We start from the raw sequence: 17,897 nt of genomic DNA, 5'->3' as shown, positions 1-17,897 counted from the left end.
ATTCCGTTAATTTCCCACGCCCAGAAAAATCGTCAAAGCAAAACGAAAATAGTAGTAATATTTACAGAAAAGCACCTACACTGTTTCTCTCTCTCTCCCCTCTCCACCTTCGTCTTCCTGCTTCGGTGCTTCCCCCATCCTCCAATTCCCTTCCCACCCAAACCCTAGAGCAAGTGAATGGCTCCAGCCGCAAGCTCGCGAGAGACTATGCTCCGCCGCTGCTGATCCACCCGCCCCCGCCGCGGCCGCCGGCGGCCGGCCCGTGCCACGGAGGAGGCGACCAGATGGCGTCGAGGCAGCACAATGCGCAGTTCCACAAATCCAAGACGCTCGACAACAAATACGTGAGTGTTCTCGCGCTTCCCGCCTCGGATCCGGGGGGAATTCGTGTTTGGTGTGGCGAATTTTTTTGGGGGGTGAGCTCCTCTCACTGACTGTTTTGTGCGCCCGCGCGCAGATGCTTGGAGATGAGATAGGGAAGGGGGCGTACGGTCGCGTGTACAAGGGACTTGACCTGGAGAATGGCGATTTCGTGGCCATCAAACAGGTCTCGCTGGAGAACATTCCGCAGGAGGATCTCAACATAATAATGGTGAGGTTTCATTATTTTGGCTTATCATGCGCAGCAAGTGCCGACCAGCAAATGCGTGGAAGTGCATGGAATGTGGTTTTTGGGGAGCTGTGTAACATACAACAGCAGGAGTAGCCTCAATTGCTATAAGATGCGACAAGAAATCTGAGCTATGCTGCTTGCTGTTTGGTAGCCTACTGTTTTTGTTCAGTAGCATGCTAGTATAAAATTACATCCTAGCACTAAGTTCTGCTAGCTTACTCGTGTGACTCGTAAGCAAGCTTCCTATAAGGTCTGTTCATACTTGGAATTATAGCGGAAGCTAGAGACACGTGTAACCATTACTTTGGGCTTTCGGCATGCTGATTGGTCATGTAGCTAGTTGGTCATACGTTTGTCGATTGCGATCATATTTTAGCTTTTGAGCTATTAATTGTCGTATGCGTGGGAAGATATGGTACATGTTCCATATAACATATATGACATAATATTATTTGGGACTTGTTCTCGTAAGAAACAAGACTCATGACATAAAGTAGCACCACTCGAGGCTGTTACTAGCAGGGGGTATCTGGTCCGAAAAGTGATATTTCAAGGGGCAATGCCTGCAACTGTTGTTTGATGCAATTGGCTTGGTTATCATGTCAATGCATGAGATAGGTGCCAAGTTATTTCCAAATTTGCTACCTACACATGATAAGTACGCATGTTTTATTTGTCACATTATTCATGGGGAGAAGATTTTTTTCTTTAGTTTCAGCACCATGACTAGATTAACTGAAAATTCTTAGGCCTTATATGCCCTTGCAAGCAGTAGCTGCACATGATGATTTGAACATTTGCAACTCTCCTGCAATAGATAAATTTATCATTTGTCTGCATAACTCCTTATGGTTGGATTGGCAGCAACTAGCAGCTATGCAGGCTGACACGCTCATCTATCCATGGCTGTATAGATGTCGGGTAAATTTTAATATCCAAAATAGAATTTTACATATTAGTGTTAATTTTGTGGAAGTGGACACTAATTCAGTTATCTTTTCCTCCTTTTGGCATTGATGCATGTATCATTTATCACTTTGAAGTTTAGGTTTCCTTTTGAAATATATATGCACGCACTGTTTAAGTTTCGTGATAGGCCATAGAGATTTGAACCGACAACTTGATTTGTCGTTTTGATCGTATCTGATTTGGCGAACGGGCCTCTAGCTGAGTTGGTTAGGTGGCTCTAGTAGCACTCCTCAGGTCCTGGGTTTGAGTCCCCGCGGGAGCGAATTTCAGGCTGGGGTTAAAAAAAAAATCCCCTCATCTGTCCCACACCAAAGCATAGGTCTAAGGTCCGTTCCAGGTCGTTGGTCGCCTCACACGGGCTACGGTAAGGGTGGGGTAGGGGTTCGGGGGTTTTCTCGACCTGCGTGAGAAGGTCTTCTTCTTAGCAAAATGCCCGGGGGCTGTCTTACCCCCCGCAGGTCGAGTTTTTTATCATATCTGATGCGTCTGTCCTTCTTTGTGAACTGATAAATTGTCGCACCATAAGTTACATCAGTACTTTGTCATGGGTCTCAGGATGCACTGGCTTGTTACTTCTTTATTCTTTGTAGAACACTGAGTTTGAGGAAGTTGTCATTTATTTTCATTCTTCTTGTATAAAACTATATTGGGATTTTTTTTTTGCAATTGCTCTTGTATCTCTGCAGCCTAGTGTTCTAATTAATTGTCTTTGTGCATGTTTGACGATTCTGCACAATGATCTCCATGGCATGCTGGTGGTGTGTATTCAGCAAGAGATCGACCTTCTGAAAGTAGGCCTTGTTTTTTCATATACGTCCCTATTAAATCTCTCCTTTTGTTAATAGAATTTGCATCTCCTTTGCATGCTCTACTGATGTGTAGGTTAAAGTTGCTGTAGCTACTGAAAATACATAAGAATCACACTAGATCCTTGCTTTTATCTAATATAGACTGTTATAAACTTTGTGGTGCTTTTATTTCGTTCTTTGATTCTTTGATGCATCTTACCCAGTCTCTCCCTAGACATTTTTAATATTGAAGGTAATAAAATCTGGGAATAATGTGGTCTGAAAGCTAACATTCTTGCATTTATCTCTAGCAGCTTCTATTGTTCTGAAATTGAAAGCAGGACCATGATTGTTTTATGTACTTTTATGGAAATATAAATATTTTGGTTCTTTATGCAGAATCTTAATCACAAAAATATTGTTAAGTATCTTGGATCACTGAAGACAAAGAGCCACCTCCATATTATTCTAGAGTAAGTAATTCTTGTTGAAAAATGTCTTGGGGTGCATCTAGTGAATTTTGACTTGGGAGCTCTGAACTTCTAATGCATGGGGTTAATTGCAGGTATGTGGAGAATGGCTCACTTGCCAATATAATCAAGCCAAACAAATTTGGACCTTTTCCTGAATCGTTGGTGGCTGTCTATATTGCCCAGGTGCTTGTGGTGATCACCGCAACATTACTACTTTCGTTTTCATTTTTTTGTCTGAATTTAGTTTTTACATGGCCAGGTGTTGGAAGGTCTTGTTTATCTACACGAACAAGGTGTCATACATAGAGATATCAAGGGTGCAAATATATTGACTACCAAAGAGGTTAGTGATTGCATAATAAGTTATTTTGCCAGGGTTTCTTCTTTGTTCCAATCTTTGAATATGGTAAAAATACAAAGCTTGCAACTGCTGGAAAAAAAACTATTAAGGTGCAAGGACATTGTTCTAAGAAGGAAGTTTTTAATATCTTAGTTGGAATTAATCTATTGCATAAAACCATGGAACATTTAGTGACAATGTCATGCAATGGAAAAAAAGAAAGAAAGTGCACCAAAAGTCTAGATATAAACTCACGGGCAGTGGTCTAGCATTCAATTTGGGGGCAGTTGTTTTTAATAGTCAATGTAGTTGTCCCTTCTGCCTCATAGTAACTCTTAAGCACAAAGTGTCATCAACAATTTTATACATGTTTGCATTAGTTTATCCTGAGCTCTGCATACGATACTTTTATAGCACTGTAATTAGAAATTCCCTATTACTTGTTTTAGATATATAAAGATGTACTCCCTCCAGTCATATAACTATTCGTTTTGGACTTTTTAGGTACATAGCTTTTGCTATGCATCTAGATATACACTATGTCTAGATACGTAATAAAAGCTATGTATATAGAAAAGTCAAAACGAATAGTAATTTGGGACGGAGGGAATATATACCAACATAACTTGAGTTATTTTATTCTCAGATTGTATTATTTGCTTACTTCGAAAGAAGCAGACTGACTATTTAAATTTTAAACTTGTAATAGAATCATAACAGCAGCACTTTTTCTCTATATCTTCATTTGTGTACCCTGCTTGTTTAGGGCCTTGTCAAACTTGCTGATTTTGGAGTTGCCACTAAATTAACTGAAGCTGATATCAACACTCATTCTGTAGTCGGCACCCCATACTGGATGGCCCCCGAGGTTTGATTGATTAATTGTTTTTAGTTGTTGAATATCATGTTCCTGCTGAATTAATTGTGCACTATGCCACTAACATATTGAAGTAATTTCTTATCTTGTATGTGTTTTACTATAAAATGGCTTGAAGGTTCTCTGGTCCACTGTTCTGTGGACTTAAAAATTGTAGAATAACAGAGATTAAGACAACCATTAATTCATCAAGTTGATCGTCCATTTCTTTAGAGAAAAGACAACCACTGTTTGCCTATGTTCCAGATCTATTGATTGGGATTTGGAACGGTGATCAATGATCATTAAAATAGTGGAACTCATTTGTGCTGTGCCATTATGTTACTTCTGGAATTTCCACATGCATGAGTTTTTGGCCACAACTTTGGTTTTGGAAATACATGCCAGTGATGCCACAGTATTGTAAATTGCTAAAGGATTCGTGTATGCAAGGTTCACTAAAAAGATCCACTCCAGGTTGAAGGGTTTTACTTACATATTCAGCTAGGACAACTGGACTGAGTAAAATTGCAAACCTGCATCATTGACTGTATATCATACTCTAGTGGGAAAAGCTAAGTAGCTAACAGGATTATAGGATAATATTGGTTGCTATTGTGGCTCCTATGGTCTTACAACTCCAACCATAAAAGAACTGCATTTGTATAATGTTTGGGATGCATTTTCTGATTAACACATGACTACATTAGGTTATCGAAATGTCTGGCGTTTGTGCTGCTTCTGATATCTGGAGTGTTGGGTGCACTGTAATTGAGTTGCTCACATGTGCCCCACCATATTATGATCTCCAGCCTATGCCTGCACTATTCCGCATTGTTCAGGTTGGTTGCATACATCTGTTTCCTACTTTCCTGTCTCCTCACATGTTTGCAAGCAACTCTTTATCAAGCCATATGAGAATATTTTGTATAGGATGTGCATCCACCGATACCAGAAGGATTGTCTCCTGAGATTACTGATTTTCTCCGGCAATGCTTCCAAAAGGTACACTATTATTTTATATGTTATTTGAGAACTTGATATATTATTTCTCTAGTTACATGTCCTAACTTCGAAAAACAATTGCAGGATGCAATGCAAAGGCCTGATGCAAAGACATTATTGATGCATACTTGGTTGCAAAACTCAAGACGAGCTTTGCCTGCTTCCCTTCGGCAACCTACTCCATTGAGGTATAAGTGAGAGTTCATAGTTTGAATAAATTTATAAGCTTATTCTATTCTATTGAAACTTGGGACCTGTGAAATTGAATAGTTTGATGAACCAATATACGGGCTGGAAAAGTACAAACATCATGAAAGTGCATGATGATTTCAGAATTTGGCCTTTACAATCTTTTGCATTGCAGTATAGAGTGAAACTTGTCTAGATACTTCTGTTTGAAGTAATGCTAGATTTACAAAGTCTATATGATGGCCATTTATTATCTTGTTCGAGTCTCATGCATAGTTGTCATGGCGTTGCCTAGTTGACGGCTTGATGCCAAGGTGTCCAGTCGGCAGTGGGAGGATGACAGGGCACACCACCTAACTTTCAGGACTTAGGCGGTGGCGCCACCACGTGAGCTCACTTTGCTTCCTGCTGGTGCTCTCTTGTGACCATCTGAAGGCGCCACGATAGGAATTCACAAGCCCCACCTCTCAATTTCACTTGCTGTCCCCCTTGATTTTGCCTTGGCTACTGTTTGATTTGGCCTTCTGCCGCTCCATTTCACTGGTGTTGTGGCCAATCTGCAAGCTGTGGATCTGAGAGAGGGTTAGTGAGCAGAGGCATGGATGTGGGAGGCAGCAGATTGGAGGCTGTGTGCGCAGGGCTGGGTTAAAGTTTCTGTTGAAGAAAAGAACTGAATGGCTGTGAACGACAGGCAGCTGGGCTGCAGGTAGCATCAGGACTTTAGGACACCGGTTGGGAGGTGTTGGTGTTTCTCTGGGCTTGCTGCGCTTGACTGTGAAAGTGGACTGAACATGTATACTCTCATTTCTTTTTCTTTTTTTAAAAAGATTTCTAGGGACAACCCTTGCCCACTTGCATCGCAGTTTGGACCACACGTTAAAACAGTTTGTAGCGCAGTATCATAAGCCCCGCTTGCACAGCATACAGAACGCAGGCCACAGGCATTTCAAAAGCACCGTCCTAACCCTTACATGCGCTTTTTTCCAATACTGCAGCGCGAACTTGACTGCATAGTCTATGACAAAACTCCATCAAAACAAAAAGAACCTAAACAACAACCAACTTTGTAGGAATGAACTCTTAAGAATGAAAGTTATCTGACAATAGCTCCCTGGAAGTTTCATCCTCCCAGATCAGGTCGCGGTTTTGGCATCCCAGGTGCATGGCATGCCATTGCTTTGGATGTTCATCTCCTCCATCAGCAGATGCCAGTCAGAGAGATCCTCCTAGCTGAGCTGCCATGTTTTCCAGCTCTGGACACCACTTCTTGCATATTTGCAAGTGATGCATTTTGCACAGCTGCTCCCAGTTTTTAATCATCATAAGCATGGGCCCCCACAGCTGTGGCCAACCTCAACGCCTGCCAGCCTGAAAAGTGAAAACAAAGATTATTCCTAGCTTTACAGAGAAGCAGAACTAAACACATTAAACACTACATGTGTCTTGTCCGAGATCCAGAACTTGGCTTCACTGTCCACCACAGGGCACTGTAGGGACTCTGCTAACGATCTCCACATCTCTCTAACAACTACACACTTGAAGAAGAGATGGTGGATGGATTCAATGTTATACGATCAGGTGATTAGCCGTTGATCAGGCCCGATTAGTCGGTTCTAGTCGGACCTAGTCGTCCATATAATCGTCCATATATACAAGGACCGATATGATATGTATACTATATAATACATAGTATATAGCACCCATCAACACCACAAATGATTATCAGTTGGTGACTCTGATACACATCCACATCGATGCTGATCGTTTTTTCTCCTAATTGGACGACTAATCACGATTAGGCGACGAGTAATCGAACGATCAGGTTCCTAATCGCTCCTGCCTAGTCGCTCAGCCTAATCGGTGCTGCAAAAGCGATAAGCCTGATTAATCGGACGACTGTATAACATTGGATGGATTCTCTTCACAATAGAAGAGGTAAGATCTGTCTTCACTCTCCTCTTCACCAAGTGATCTATAGTTAGGAGCTTATTCTTGGATAACAACCACAAATACACATGAACCCTCAGGTGAATGCGCAGTTTCCAAACAGTGTACATTACACCCTGGTGGTTAACAATACTGTACAAGGACTGAGGAGTAGGCAGTGCCTACTAGGCACCTGTTGAGGTAGATTGCCAGAGGCAATCTGAATGATCTCTTCCCATTTCCTCCACAAGTATGCTCGCCATCCGATAAATCAGCAACAATGGCTGTTTACTCGTTAACTAGAGAACCCAACCAATTGTCTTCTTTTTTCTTTTATTCTCTGATATGTAATTTTCTATATCTCCTAATTTATTTAATCTATAACAAGGCATTGTCTAACTTTTGCCTAGACGGGCCCTAGACATCTGGGGCCACCAAGGTGCCGAGTGCTTTGACGACTATGGTCCCACGACATCCGTTGCTCTTTCATATCCTTCTCAATTGGTGATTAGCCAATCATTTAAGCAGCATATAACTCTTGGATAACTAATATTTTATTTGTGTAAACTTGTCGTTGCTCGGATTGAACATGTTCTTTCCCTGCCCATTCTAATTATTCTCATTCATGGACTTCTGCTTCACTATATATCACACAAATTTTTATATTATAAAGATTGGTTGTTTACAGATTATTTCAACCATCTTTTTAAAGTGACCTTGAGAAGACACTTATATTCTCCTTCTGTTGGTGCAACCAGGAACATCGATGGGGATGATGAAGGCTCAAGTGGCCATAATACTGCTGGTTTTTGTGGCACACCAGGAGATTCTCAAACACCTATCGTTTCTAATGTTGAGCAGGTAACACCATGGGATTTCTTGCTCAGAGTGCGATCCTCCAAAATATTCAGACCAACTGGATTTATAGGCTTGGAAATTATAAACCATTTTTTGTTTATACTGCTCTACTAGGAGAACGGGAGAAAAGAACCAATTCTGGAATCTGCTGCACAAAATAAACCTGATGAGCTTTATGATGGAAATTTAAAACCCATCGAGGGCAGTAGCTCAAACAATCTGGCGCTTATGAAAGATAACATAGTTCCTAATAAAGATCCGACACTGGTTTTACATGAGAAGCTACCAGCTGAATCTTCATCTGGAGATGCTGATTTGAATGACAAAGTAATGCCACATGAACTGCAAGTTGGTCTGCCAAGTAAGATAGAGCCTGAAAGTAAAGAAAGTTCAAGTCTTGAGGATGTTGATGCGTTCTCCTTTCAGGCTGGAAGACAGAATATTGACTACCAAAAGGTGAGATCTTTCTGCATAGAATTTTGACATACAAAGAAATGGCCTAATAGTTCCATAGTCAAGAATTTTGAGAAGTCCCATTGATACATGTGTTTCTATTTTATTCACTCTACATGCGATTTCTTTACCAACTATTTGTTGTACATGTGGAAGTGGGAAAACTTGAAAAGAAGTATAGGAGTAAAAAATTAAAATACTTGAATTGTCTTGTCTGGGTTAACAGGATGGAATTATGCATGATCCTGTCAATTTGGTTTAGGTTACAATTGACACCCTTTAATAAAATTCTACTGCAGTTAGGTTGCCACTTGCCACTTGCCTCATTATCAAGATCTTGAACTGATTTTCTTATTATTGGAAGCTAAATATATCCGGTCTTAACAGGTGGTTGAACCTTCAGCAGTTGAGGTGCCGAAAGAGCTGAGTAGATTTAGTGACAAACCTGGAGATGCCTCGTTGGAAGATTTATTCCCACCAATCGACAAACAGGGCAATTATGTAGCTGAAGCTTCAACATCAACTACTGGCCACGAACTTCCATATAATGGTGTATCAAATGACTTTGCAAAGGCCCTCAATGCTAGGGTGGCAGAGAAGCAAAAAGGAAATGATAGCGAGTCCATGAATGGTGGGAAACTAATTGAATATGCAGATCGACTACAAGATATTGATGCACAGGTACTGTACTAACACTACCTTATCATATCTACCTTCCTTTGGTAGTAAAGTAGATGAAATTCTGTTTACTCTAGCTCAGGTTTTGATGGTGTTATCAACTGAATTTGCAGGGTTTTGGTGATATTGGTGGAGAGAGTCTTTTCCCTTGGCAGGTGTGCCATTGCTTCCTTCTTATGCATTCTGCAACTGCTGTCTATCTTTGTAAAAACCTATGTCAATACTTTGGCACAAGTTTCTTAAAGCGTTTTCTAGGTCGTTAGGTGCCTTGAGGGTGCAAGGCGTTGCTGACGAGCTGGGGTAGCTAGAAATGGTGACAAGCTGGATAGTCACGGAAAGCCCTATCCCTCCTGTTTTGTTATATTGTTTTCCTTTTCTCTTTGGATGCTAATATGTGTATGACGTCCCATTGTCTTACCGCCTTGACTTAAGCGCCTATGCAATATGAAAGGGGTGGGTTGCCACGCCTTATCTTACCGTCTTAGAACCATGCTTTGACAATGCTCTTGGTCAACCATTATGATTCCATAAATATACTCCGTCCGTTTCATTATATTTGTCCATAGCACACGATGTGCACAGACCAAGGAAGTACTAGGCTACTAGCTTTAAGAAAAAATAAATATGAAATGACCATCTATATCCATGTTAAATGTCATAATACAACAATTTCTCTACCAAATTTGGGGTAGGGAGTGGAACATTACAATAACTAGACCATTGATATCCTCGATGGACATACATTATGGAACACGTTCTTCTGAGACCATGGACAAACATAGTGAAACGGAGGGAGTATTTTGTATAGATGGCACCTGTTGAGTCTTGAGTGTCCAGTTACTGGTAGTATGGCTATGGCATTTACTATGGACCTTGGTGATGTTATCTGCTCCGTTGCAAACGTGGCGGTTGCTGAACCTGTCTGTTGTTTAAGCCTTTAAATGTTGATGATTCTTGTTCAAATGTATGCCCCTGTTGGTTGATTTCATGATCAGTACCATTTACAACCATTTATTTTCTGTTTGAAATATACGGTACTTGCATTTGAAATGACAGTATGTTGGATGTCTTATTCACTAATAAACTCTGCTGTCCCCCCTCCAAAAAGAGAACAGCCATCCAAAAAGTTAGTAATTCCTATGCAATGTAGTGGCACTTCTGTTTGATTTTTAGACTATGTCCTGCTAAGATGCATTGCTATCATACATTTCTAACTGTCAGGGGTTGACCTTGAAATACTTTCATTCCTCTTTTTTTGCAGGAATACAGCAAAATAGTAGCACAACTGAAACCTGGGGAAAGTGAAGATGTGATATTGTCAGCATGCCAAAAGCTTCTAGTATACTTCAATCACCGGCCTGGGCAAAAACAGATTTATGTGACACAGAATGGTTTCCTCCCGCTTATGGAACTCCTTGAACTTCCCAAAAACCGTGTATGAAGTTTTACTTTAATTTGACAAAAAAATTTCTTGCTCTTTACACTGAAAAGTTGACTGTTTACTTTTTGTAGATTTTAAGCTCAGTTCTGCAGCTCATCAACAACATTGTAAAAGATAATACAGGCTTCCTAGAAAATGCGTGCCTTGTTGGCCTTGTAAGACACTGTTTCCAAGCAATTCATGACCTCCATACTCTGTTGACACTATGGAGTGATAATTGATATTTAAAAACTATCTGCAGATTCCAGTGGTAATGAATTTTGCGGAGCCAAATCGTCCAAAGGATGTTCGGGTGCAGGCATCCTTGTTTCTTCAGCAGCTTTGTCAGGCCAGGTTCTTTTTTTTCATCCGACATAGTTGATGGTTTCTTATTTTAATAAGAAAGAGGAGGGGGTAAAAGCTCCGGTTTACTAATTTTCAATTTCCATCTCCAGCACCTTGACATTGCAAATGTTCATTGCATGCCAAGGGATCCCTGTTTTGGTGAGCTTTTTGGAACCTGATTATGCAAAGTACAGGCAAGTCTGCTGGTTGTTGGCATAAATCTTCCCTACTGATTTGTTCAAATGCTTGTATCTAACTAATGCTGGAATATATCTCAAATTAGCAGGGATATGGTTCATCTTGCAATTGATGGCATATGGCAGGTCTTCAAGCTACAGCATTCAACTTTGAGAAATGATTTCTGCCGTATAGCGGCAAAAAATGGGATACTTCTTAGGCTGGTGAATACTCTTCATAGCTTGAATGAAGCAACAAGATTTGCCTCCATCTCAGGGTCAGGCGCTTCGGTAACACAAAATGGCTCAACCCCCCGACGTAGATCTGGTCAATTAGACCCTTCATTTATTGAAATTTCCAAGGCGAGGCTGGATCATCACCACTCATCTGGTTCTCTGCAATCCCTACAAGCAGATGCGGATAAGCACCATATGTTAATCGATTCCTCATCATCTCCTAGGTTTAGTGAGAAAACTGGTGTTGGTAACTTAGAGAGGAATGAGAATGACTTGGTTAGGCCACAGAGGCTTAGTGTTTCTGCAGGAAGGACATCTACAGACAGATCACCGAAGCACATAGAACTAGTTTCAAATGGTCATAATAGCGGTCAACATGACCAAGTCCGGCCTCTACTGAGTTTGTTGGAGAAAGAACCACCTTCTCGACATGTATCTGGACAACTTGATTACGTTCACCACATATCTGGATTGGGAAGGCATGAAACCATTCTGCCATTATTACATGCGTCAACAGAGAGGAAAACAAATGGTGAACTTGACTTGATAATGGCAGAATTTGCTGGTACTTTATTCTGTACCCTTTATTTCAGACCTCAGTTCTTAGCACATTGGTGTATCCACCCGTCGTGCATTCTACATTTCTGTCACTTGGGCAGTTTACTTTATGTCTCACTCCTCTTTTCTGAGAGTTTACTGTTTATCTAATACTACACTTTTTTTTGGTTTCTTTATTAAACATGGACAAATACACTATTACCATTCTGCACCTTCCTCTATTCATTATCCCATCATATTCTTTACCTATCATTTCTTCATTCTTTCCATTTATGTTAAAACCACATTTGGTTATCACTTATCAGAGTTCCTTAATGCGCGGCTCACGTGAATTGTGCATGTGTTACTCTGTGTGTATATCCTGCGGTTCGAGAAAAAAAGGATAAATTAGTTTTCAGTCCTGAGTTTCGGCTTCTGTAAATCACCCGTGACATTATCAAAAAAATAAGTGCACTATATTGTATCGCTTTAGCAGTCATGTATCGACCATAGTACAATTTGGAGTATAAAAGGAATCACCCACTGGCCACTGGCAAAAGATGTGTAGCATGGAAATGTTTGATACTATGGCTCAAGCCCTCTTTATGCCCTAACAAATTGATTTTTGAACTTCATGCAGAGGTTTCTAGACATGGAAGGGAGAATGGCCATATTGAATCCAGTGCAAAAGATTCAAACAGAGTTCAAAGTATGAAATATGCACCTTCAGCAGGTGTCTCTAATGAAGGAGCATCGACTTCTGGAGCTGCATCGCAAACAGCATCTGGTGTGTTATCTGGATCAGGAGTGCTCAATTTAAGACCAGGGAGTACAACATCATCTGGTCCATTAGCTCAGATGTTCTCTTCCATGAGCGCAGATGTTGCACGTGAGTATCTTGAGAAAGTGGCTGATCTTCTTTTGGAGTTTGCACAAGCAGACACCGTGGTAAAATCTCTTATGGCCAGCCAAAGCCTTCTTGCACGTATTTTCCAGATGTTCAACAAGATAGAACCTCCTATTCTTCTTAAGGTAAAGCCTAAACATTTGATTGATTCTGCTATCTACTTGGTCCTGTGACTGATTTCTTTTTTCCTTTTTGTTTCTGTTATGGAACTCCTTTTTGTGCAGATTCTTAGGTGTATTAATCATTTGTCGGGTGATCCTAATTGTCTCGAGACACTTCAACGCACAGATGCTATCAAGCATCTGATACCGATTCTTGAACTTCGTGATGGACCTCTGGTTTATCAAATACATAGTGAGGTGCGCAGTTCTTTTTGTTATCCAAGCATGCTTACTAGGGGAAGAAAATCTTAGCACCTAGCTTGCCCTTTTCCTTTTTACATGGTGAAACATTTTGTATCAATATTTTTTAAATTAAATTATGGTCCATGTTCTATATTGGCTGGCTGGAGTCTTGGTCTATTGCTGTTAAGTCAGAGGGTGCTGGCCTGTGGTATTATGCCTAAATGAGCGAAGTACCAATTCTATACTTAAGTTGATGCCTTCTTTATAGCAGTATGCAATAAATATATAGCATAATCAAAGTTGGAATAGCAAACCATCACCTGACGGTTTGGAAAAGGTTTTAGGCAACAGAAGGTGTCTGCAAGATGACAATGTGCCTGTAGCTTTGCACCTTTTTTGGGTACAGTCTGAGTTGAAAAGTGGTATTATTAAATAACTAATTTCTCAGAACCATGTTGACAACTTGCCTTCTGTTTATTTTTTGAGCACATGATAACTGTCTCTGCCTTCTGTCTCTAGGTCCTCAATGCTTTGTTCAACCTTTGCAAGATTAACAAAAGAAGACAGGAACAAGCAGCTGAAAACGGGATCATCCCTCACTTGATGAATTTTGTCATGTCGGACTCACCCCTAAGGCAATATGCCCTGCCTTTGCTGTGTGATATGGCCCATGCTTCTCGCAACTCTAGAGAGCAGTTGAGGGCTCATGGAGGGCTAGATGTGTACTTAAATCTGTTGGAGGATGATGCGTGGGCATGCACTGCATTAGATTCTATTGCTGTTTGTTTGGCTCATGATAATGATCACAGAAAAGTAGAACAAGCGTTATTGAAGAAAGAGGCCATTCAGAAATTAGTGAAGTTTTTCCAAGACTGCCCAGAACAATATTTTGTCCATACATTGGATGCTTTCTTGAAGATAATCACGTAAGAATATAAGGCTACAATCCTGATTGTCTGCAATCATGCTATAGATTACTGATTCGTGCATTGTACGCAATGTCTTCTGCAGGAAATCGTCTCGGATAAATACAGCAATGGCCACCAATGGTTTGACAACATTGCTAATTGCTAGACTTGACCATCGAGAAGCTATTGCTCGATTGACTCTGCTGAAACTCATAAAGGTTTGACATCTAGTCTTAGCTTGATCAAATGGTCCTGCATTTTAGGTCACTGTCAATGAAATGATTCTTGTAGCTATGTAGAATCTGAACTTTTTGGTGTATGGAACTTTTCCAGGTTGTCTATGAGCACCATCCTCGTCCAAAGCAGCTCATAGTAGAGAATGACCTTCCCCAAAAGCTACAAAATCTCATTGAAGAACGCAGGGATGGGCAACGGGGCGGCCAACAAGTGTTGGTCAAACAAATGGCCACCTCATTGTTGAAAGCACTGCACATCAACACCGTCTTGTGATTGTGGTGGGTCACGTATTTTCCTCTCAAGTTGTAAATGTTTGCCCTAGAGGAAAAGGTGTCCTTTTTATTCTCCTTTTCTGCTTCTGTGGTGATTGAGCACCAAACTTCATGTTGTACCTTATCCCTCTTTTATCGGGAGGAAGGTTCAACGCAGCGGTGCAGGATTCTGTCCTTCATGGTTGTTTGTAATTAGCATATGTTAGTGAGGACTGAGGAAATTGTAAAATAGACGTCTCCCAGTTACAAAACAAAACCCATGTTGACTTGTTTTGTTGCATAATGTGTTAGTAAAATTTTGCCAGAGCATTTTTGTGGGTGTGGTGGCCATTCTACTGGGGTGTGTTGCGCATGCTTATATATTAGGATAACGATCTGGTGCACTCAGAATGTTTGATATTATTGTAGATCCCCTTGTAGCACCATATTTAAAATAGTGGCTGCGCTGCAGAGCAGGTACTTACATTCCGATGAAACCCAACGCAAGAAAATCACATGTTCTTTTGATCGATACATTAGAGAGTAAGGGTATGCATGGTTGTGTAAAATTACTCATGCCAAATCCGCAGCATACGGGAATGCCGCTTATTAACATTATGGGTTCCACAAGGAAAAGTAAAAAAAACAAGTGTTCCAAACAATTATAGATGCTTTGTAGGAAACGCACAAAGTCCAAACTAAGCATTCCGAGCTCCATGAGACTTCCAGAGGTTGTTCCATTCCACCATGGCATCGGCTGCTTTGGTGAAGATTGCATTCTTTGGTCCTAGTTTCTCCCGGACGATGCTTGCTAGCTCCTTAACACAATCTTCAACAGTAACTGCAGTCCTTGATAGTTTGAGTGATTGGAAGAATGGAAGAACATCATCCATGACTTTCACTCCTTCCCATTCTTTCAAACTCTCCAGAGCTTTACCTGCTTCCGCATCACTTCTCATCACATAAGGCAGTCCAGTCTTCATACCATACCCCAAGCTGTCGCATACCACTTTAGCACACAAACCATTCCATACGTCTTCAAGGGTATCCCATCTGTGCTTCCCTTCGTTGCGTAGCCGGAGGGCTGGGAACATAGCAGGCCCCAATACCTCACGGTTGAATGCAACGTTTATCCCACTCACAGGCATCATGGCGCCAAGCGGAACTGTCATCACAGCATCCACATAGGTTGTGTTCCGCTGATTTCTCTTCACAACATGAGTCATTGGGTCGTAGTCCGCGTTATGCAGCCACAAACCACATGAGAGCATGCAGTCAACCCCTTCGCGCAGGCTGAATGGGTAACCACGGACAAAATCAGCACCTTTCCTGTATGGATCATAGAGTGTGTTGAAAAAGAAAGGCGTGGCGGGTGTCTTCAAATTGACCATGTGCTGCGCAACAGCATCAACAGTCGACCCAGCCGTGTCCTTTGCTGGGAGGCAATTGTCATCAATTGAAATCACATACTTCTTGCGTGAGACAAGATACCCAAAGTAACGGCATGAGTGACCGGAGAAGTTGATGGACGTGGCGCCAAGCATTCCATCAATATCTGACTTGGTGTAAACCTTGAGATCAAAGCCAGTGGGGATTTGAAGATCCTCTTTCATGTCTGGATCTTTGACAACAATGATGTGGAAACGAGAGAAAAATGGCCGCCATGCTTCAAAGAAGGTGTTCAGGTTGGGCTGGAGTGCTGCGATCACAATGTCAACCTCACTGTCTTGAATTCCCGAAGACATCTTCTCAGGTAATCAAAATGATCTAAGCAACAACAGGTCTAGAACCTCTCAGAGCACCCTGCAAACAAGCAGATGTTGTGTCAAAACAAAAGCTGCTGCGGCATAATAACTGAACGAGCAAGGGTAATATGATGACAAACACACGTGTGGGAAGGACCGGAACGACTGGTTGCTTAATGTTTAGCAATTGAACAGCCAATATGATTTCCTCACAACCAGTTGCCAGAAACAACTTCAGAACTTTCTCTGTCAGCTTCCCAGCACTCAGAGTTCTCTGCCATCAAAATGCAAGAGCAAATTAGCTAACACATTCATAAGTGTGCACAAGTTAACACAATCCACCCTTTTCTGGGATATCTGATAACTCAAATCCTTGCCATATAAACTATCACACTTCCATCATAACTAGAAAAATGATGATAATTACAAAATTCCAACTGTGCAATTACACATACCAGATTACAACACTACTGCTTTCCAAATTGCCTGAGTGTGGAGGGTCTCACCGTAACCAACATTAAGGCATCCGCTACTCTTCCCCACCACCACAGTCCATAATTGCCAACACTTTCATGACTAAATCCAATTTTTAGGTATATTATTAAAAAAAATCAATGCAGTGTCCAAAAAGGGAAATAACAATCAAAATTGATTACACATCACCACTTTGACAACTGTTAGCAAAGGCATGGATCCCAGAACAATTGATGTGAACCCTTTCCACACAATTCGACAAGTTCTATCAACCTTGCAAACAAATTAGCATGGTACCAGAACGGATCAGGCAGCATATAACCACTAAACGAGCGGACAAGCCCAACCCGACATGATCGAACCCAGCCAGAACGAAGCCACGCACTGGCAGTTACCTTCTCAGCACGAGCAACCGGTAGTAGCAACAGATTTGAAAGGGAGGCGGAGGGCGGCGCGGGATACCTACACGGAAGAGGTCGATGACGAGGTGGTCGGGAATGCTGGAGAGGTCGGCGATGTGGGCGATGCGGAGGAGCGCGGAGTCGAGGGTGAGGGAGAGCAGCGAGGGCGGTCGCATCGGCCCAGATCTGGATCTCGCACCCCCCCTTTTATAGCCCCCTCCGCGGGAAGCAAAGGCGCCTCCCCTCCCGCGGCCGTGCCACGCCACGTTGCCCCTCGGTCCTCGCCTCCCGCTCCCCACGCTCGCTTCGTGTTGCGTTTGCCGGCAGGCAGGGCAGCGCGGACCCGAAAGCCCGAGGGGGGCGAGGACCGCGACCCACGCACCAATCGGCGACTTTTCACGCCCGTTTCCCCCTCGCTCTTCCGCAGTTTTCTGCCGTGCCCCCTTGTCGCTTTGCTTCGTCGCGGGGAAAGCGAAAGCCGGAATTTTTTTATATGCTCTCAAGTCTCAACAAAAAAAGCCAGATTTTCTTTTCTTTTTTTTTAAGAACCGGGTCGCAATTTATTGATTTGTTTACATAAACTTCTTTACAAGACATTCTTAATTGAAACAAGAATTACATTTTGATCCTTATGAAGACCTCTCGGTATTTTTCGTCGCTAGAGAACGAGACCTCCACTCGACGCTGAAACAAACGCTAAGCTTGTAGCTTGAAGCCGAATCCCACTTCAACTTTGACGAATAAGCTTTCAGTTTTAATGCCACATG

At 41.8% G+C, this 17,897-nt stretch overlaps 2 protein-coding genes across 5 annotated transcripts; one reads left to right on the top strand and one right to left on the bottom strand.

Annotated features, from left to right (window-relative positions):
* The first annotated feature begins 24 nt into the window (after positions 1 to 24).
* Positions 25 to 14,846, top strand: LOC101769302 (MAP3K epsilon protein kinase 1). 2 transcript variants are annotated; one of them, XM_022825071.1, is made up of 25 exons: positions 25 to 344; positions 458 to 592; positions 1,478 to 1,534; positions 2,353 to 2,373; positions 2,770 to 2,843; positions 2,936 to 3,026; positions 3,103 to 3,186; positions 3,950 to 4,051; positions 4,750 to 4,881; positions 4,973 to 5,044; positions 5,129 to 5,232; positions 7,918 to 8,020; positions 8,132 to 8,473; positions 8,858 to 9,151; positions 9,262 to 9,303; positions 10,410 to 10,583; positions 10,661 to 10,744; positions 10,831 to 10,922; positions 11,024 to 11,107; positions 11,200 to 11,891; positions 12,504 to 12,895; positions 12,995 to 13,129; positions 13,634 to 14,040; positions 14,126 to 14,240; positions 14,356 to 14,846. In XM_022825071.1, exons 1-25 carry the CDS (start codon positions 285 to 287, stop codon positions 14,530 to 14,532), a joined length of 4,065 nt encoding a protein of 1,354 aa, XP_022680806.1. In that variant the 5' UTR covers positions 25 to 284; the 3' UTR covers positions 14,533 to 14,846. The 2 variants fall into 2 exon arrangements, with proteins under 2 accessions (XP_022680806.1, XP_004960163.1); XM_004960106.2 differs by lacking the exon at positions 1,478 to 1,534.
* Positions 14,847 to 15,004: 158 nt separating this feature from the next.
* LOC101768634 (probable UDP-arabinopyranose mutase 2) lies at positions 15,005 to 17,507 on the bottom strand. Of its 3 annotated transcripts, none has more exons than XM_022825072.1 (3): positions 17,196 to 17,507; positions 16,392 to 16,529; positions 15,005 to 16,255 (listed from the first exon to the last, which is right to left on the bottom strand). In XM_022825072.1, exons 1-3 carry the CDS (start codon positions 17,304 to 17,306, stop codon positions 15,209 to 15,211), a joined length of 1,296 nt encoding a protein of 431 aa, XP_022680807.1. In that variant the 5' UTR covers positions 17,307 to 17,507; the 3' UTR covers positions 15,005 to 15,208. The 3 variants fall into 3 exon arrangements, with proteins under 3 accessions (XP_022680807.1, XP_004960161.1, XP_004960162.1); XM_004960104.3 differs by having other exon boundaries at positions 15,005 to 16,313; positions 16,400 to 16,529; positions 17,196 to 17,498; XM_004960105.4 differs by having other exon boundaries at positions 15,005 to 16,313; positions 16,400 to 16,529; positions 17,192 to 17,495.
* Positions 17,508 to 17,897: the final 390 nt, after the last annotated feature.

The sequence above is a fragment of the Setaria italica genome, chromosome III (genome assembly GCF_000263155.2).
Source record: "Setaria italica strain Yugu1 chromosome III, Setaria_italica_v2.0, whole genome shotgun sequence".
In the NCBI taxonomy this organism is placed as follows: Eukaryota; Viridiplantae; Streptophyta; class Magnoliopsida; order Poales; family Poaceae; genus Setaria; species Setaria italica.
The sequence above is the reverse complement of the archived record's forward strand: the minus strand, read 5'-3'. Positions and strand labels throughout refer to the sequence as shown.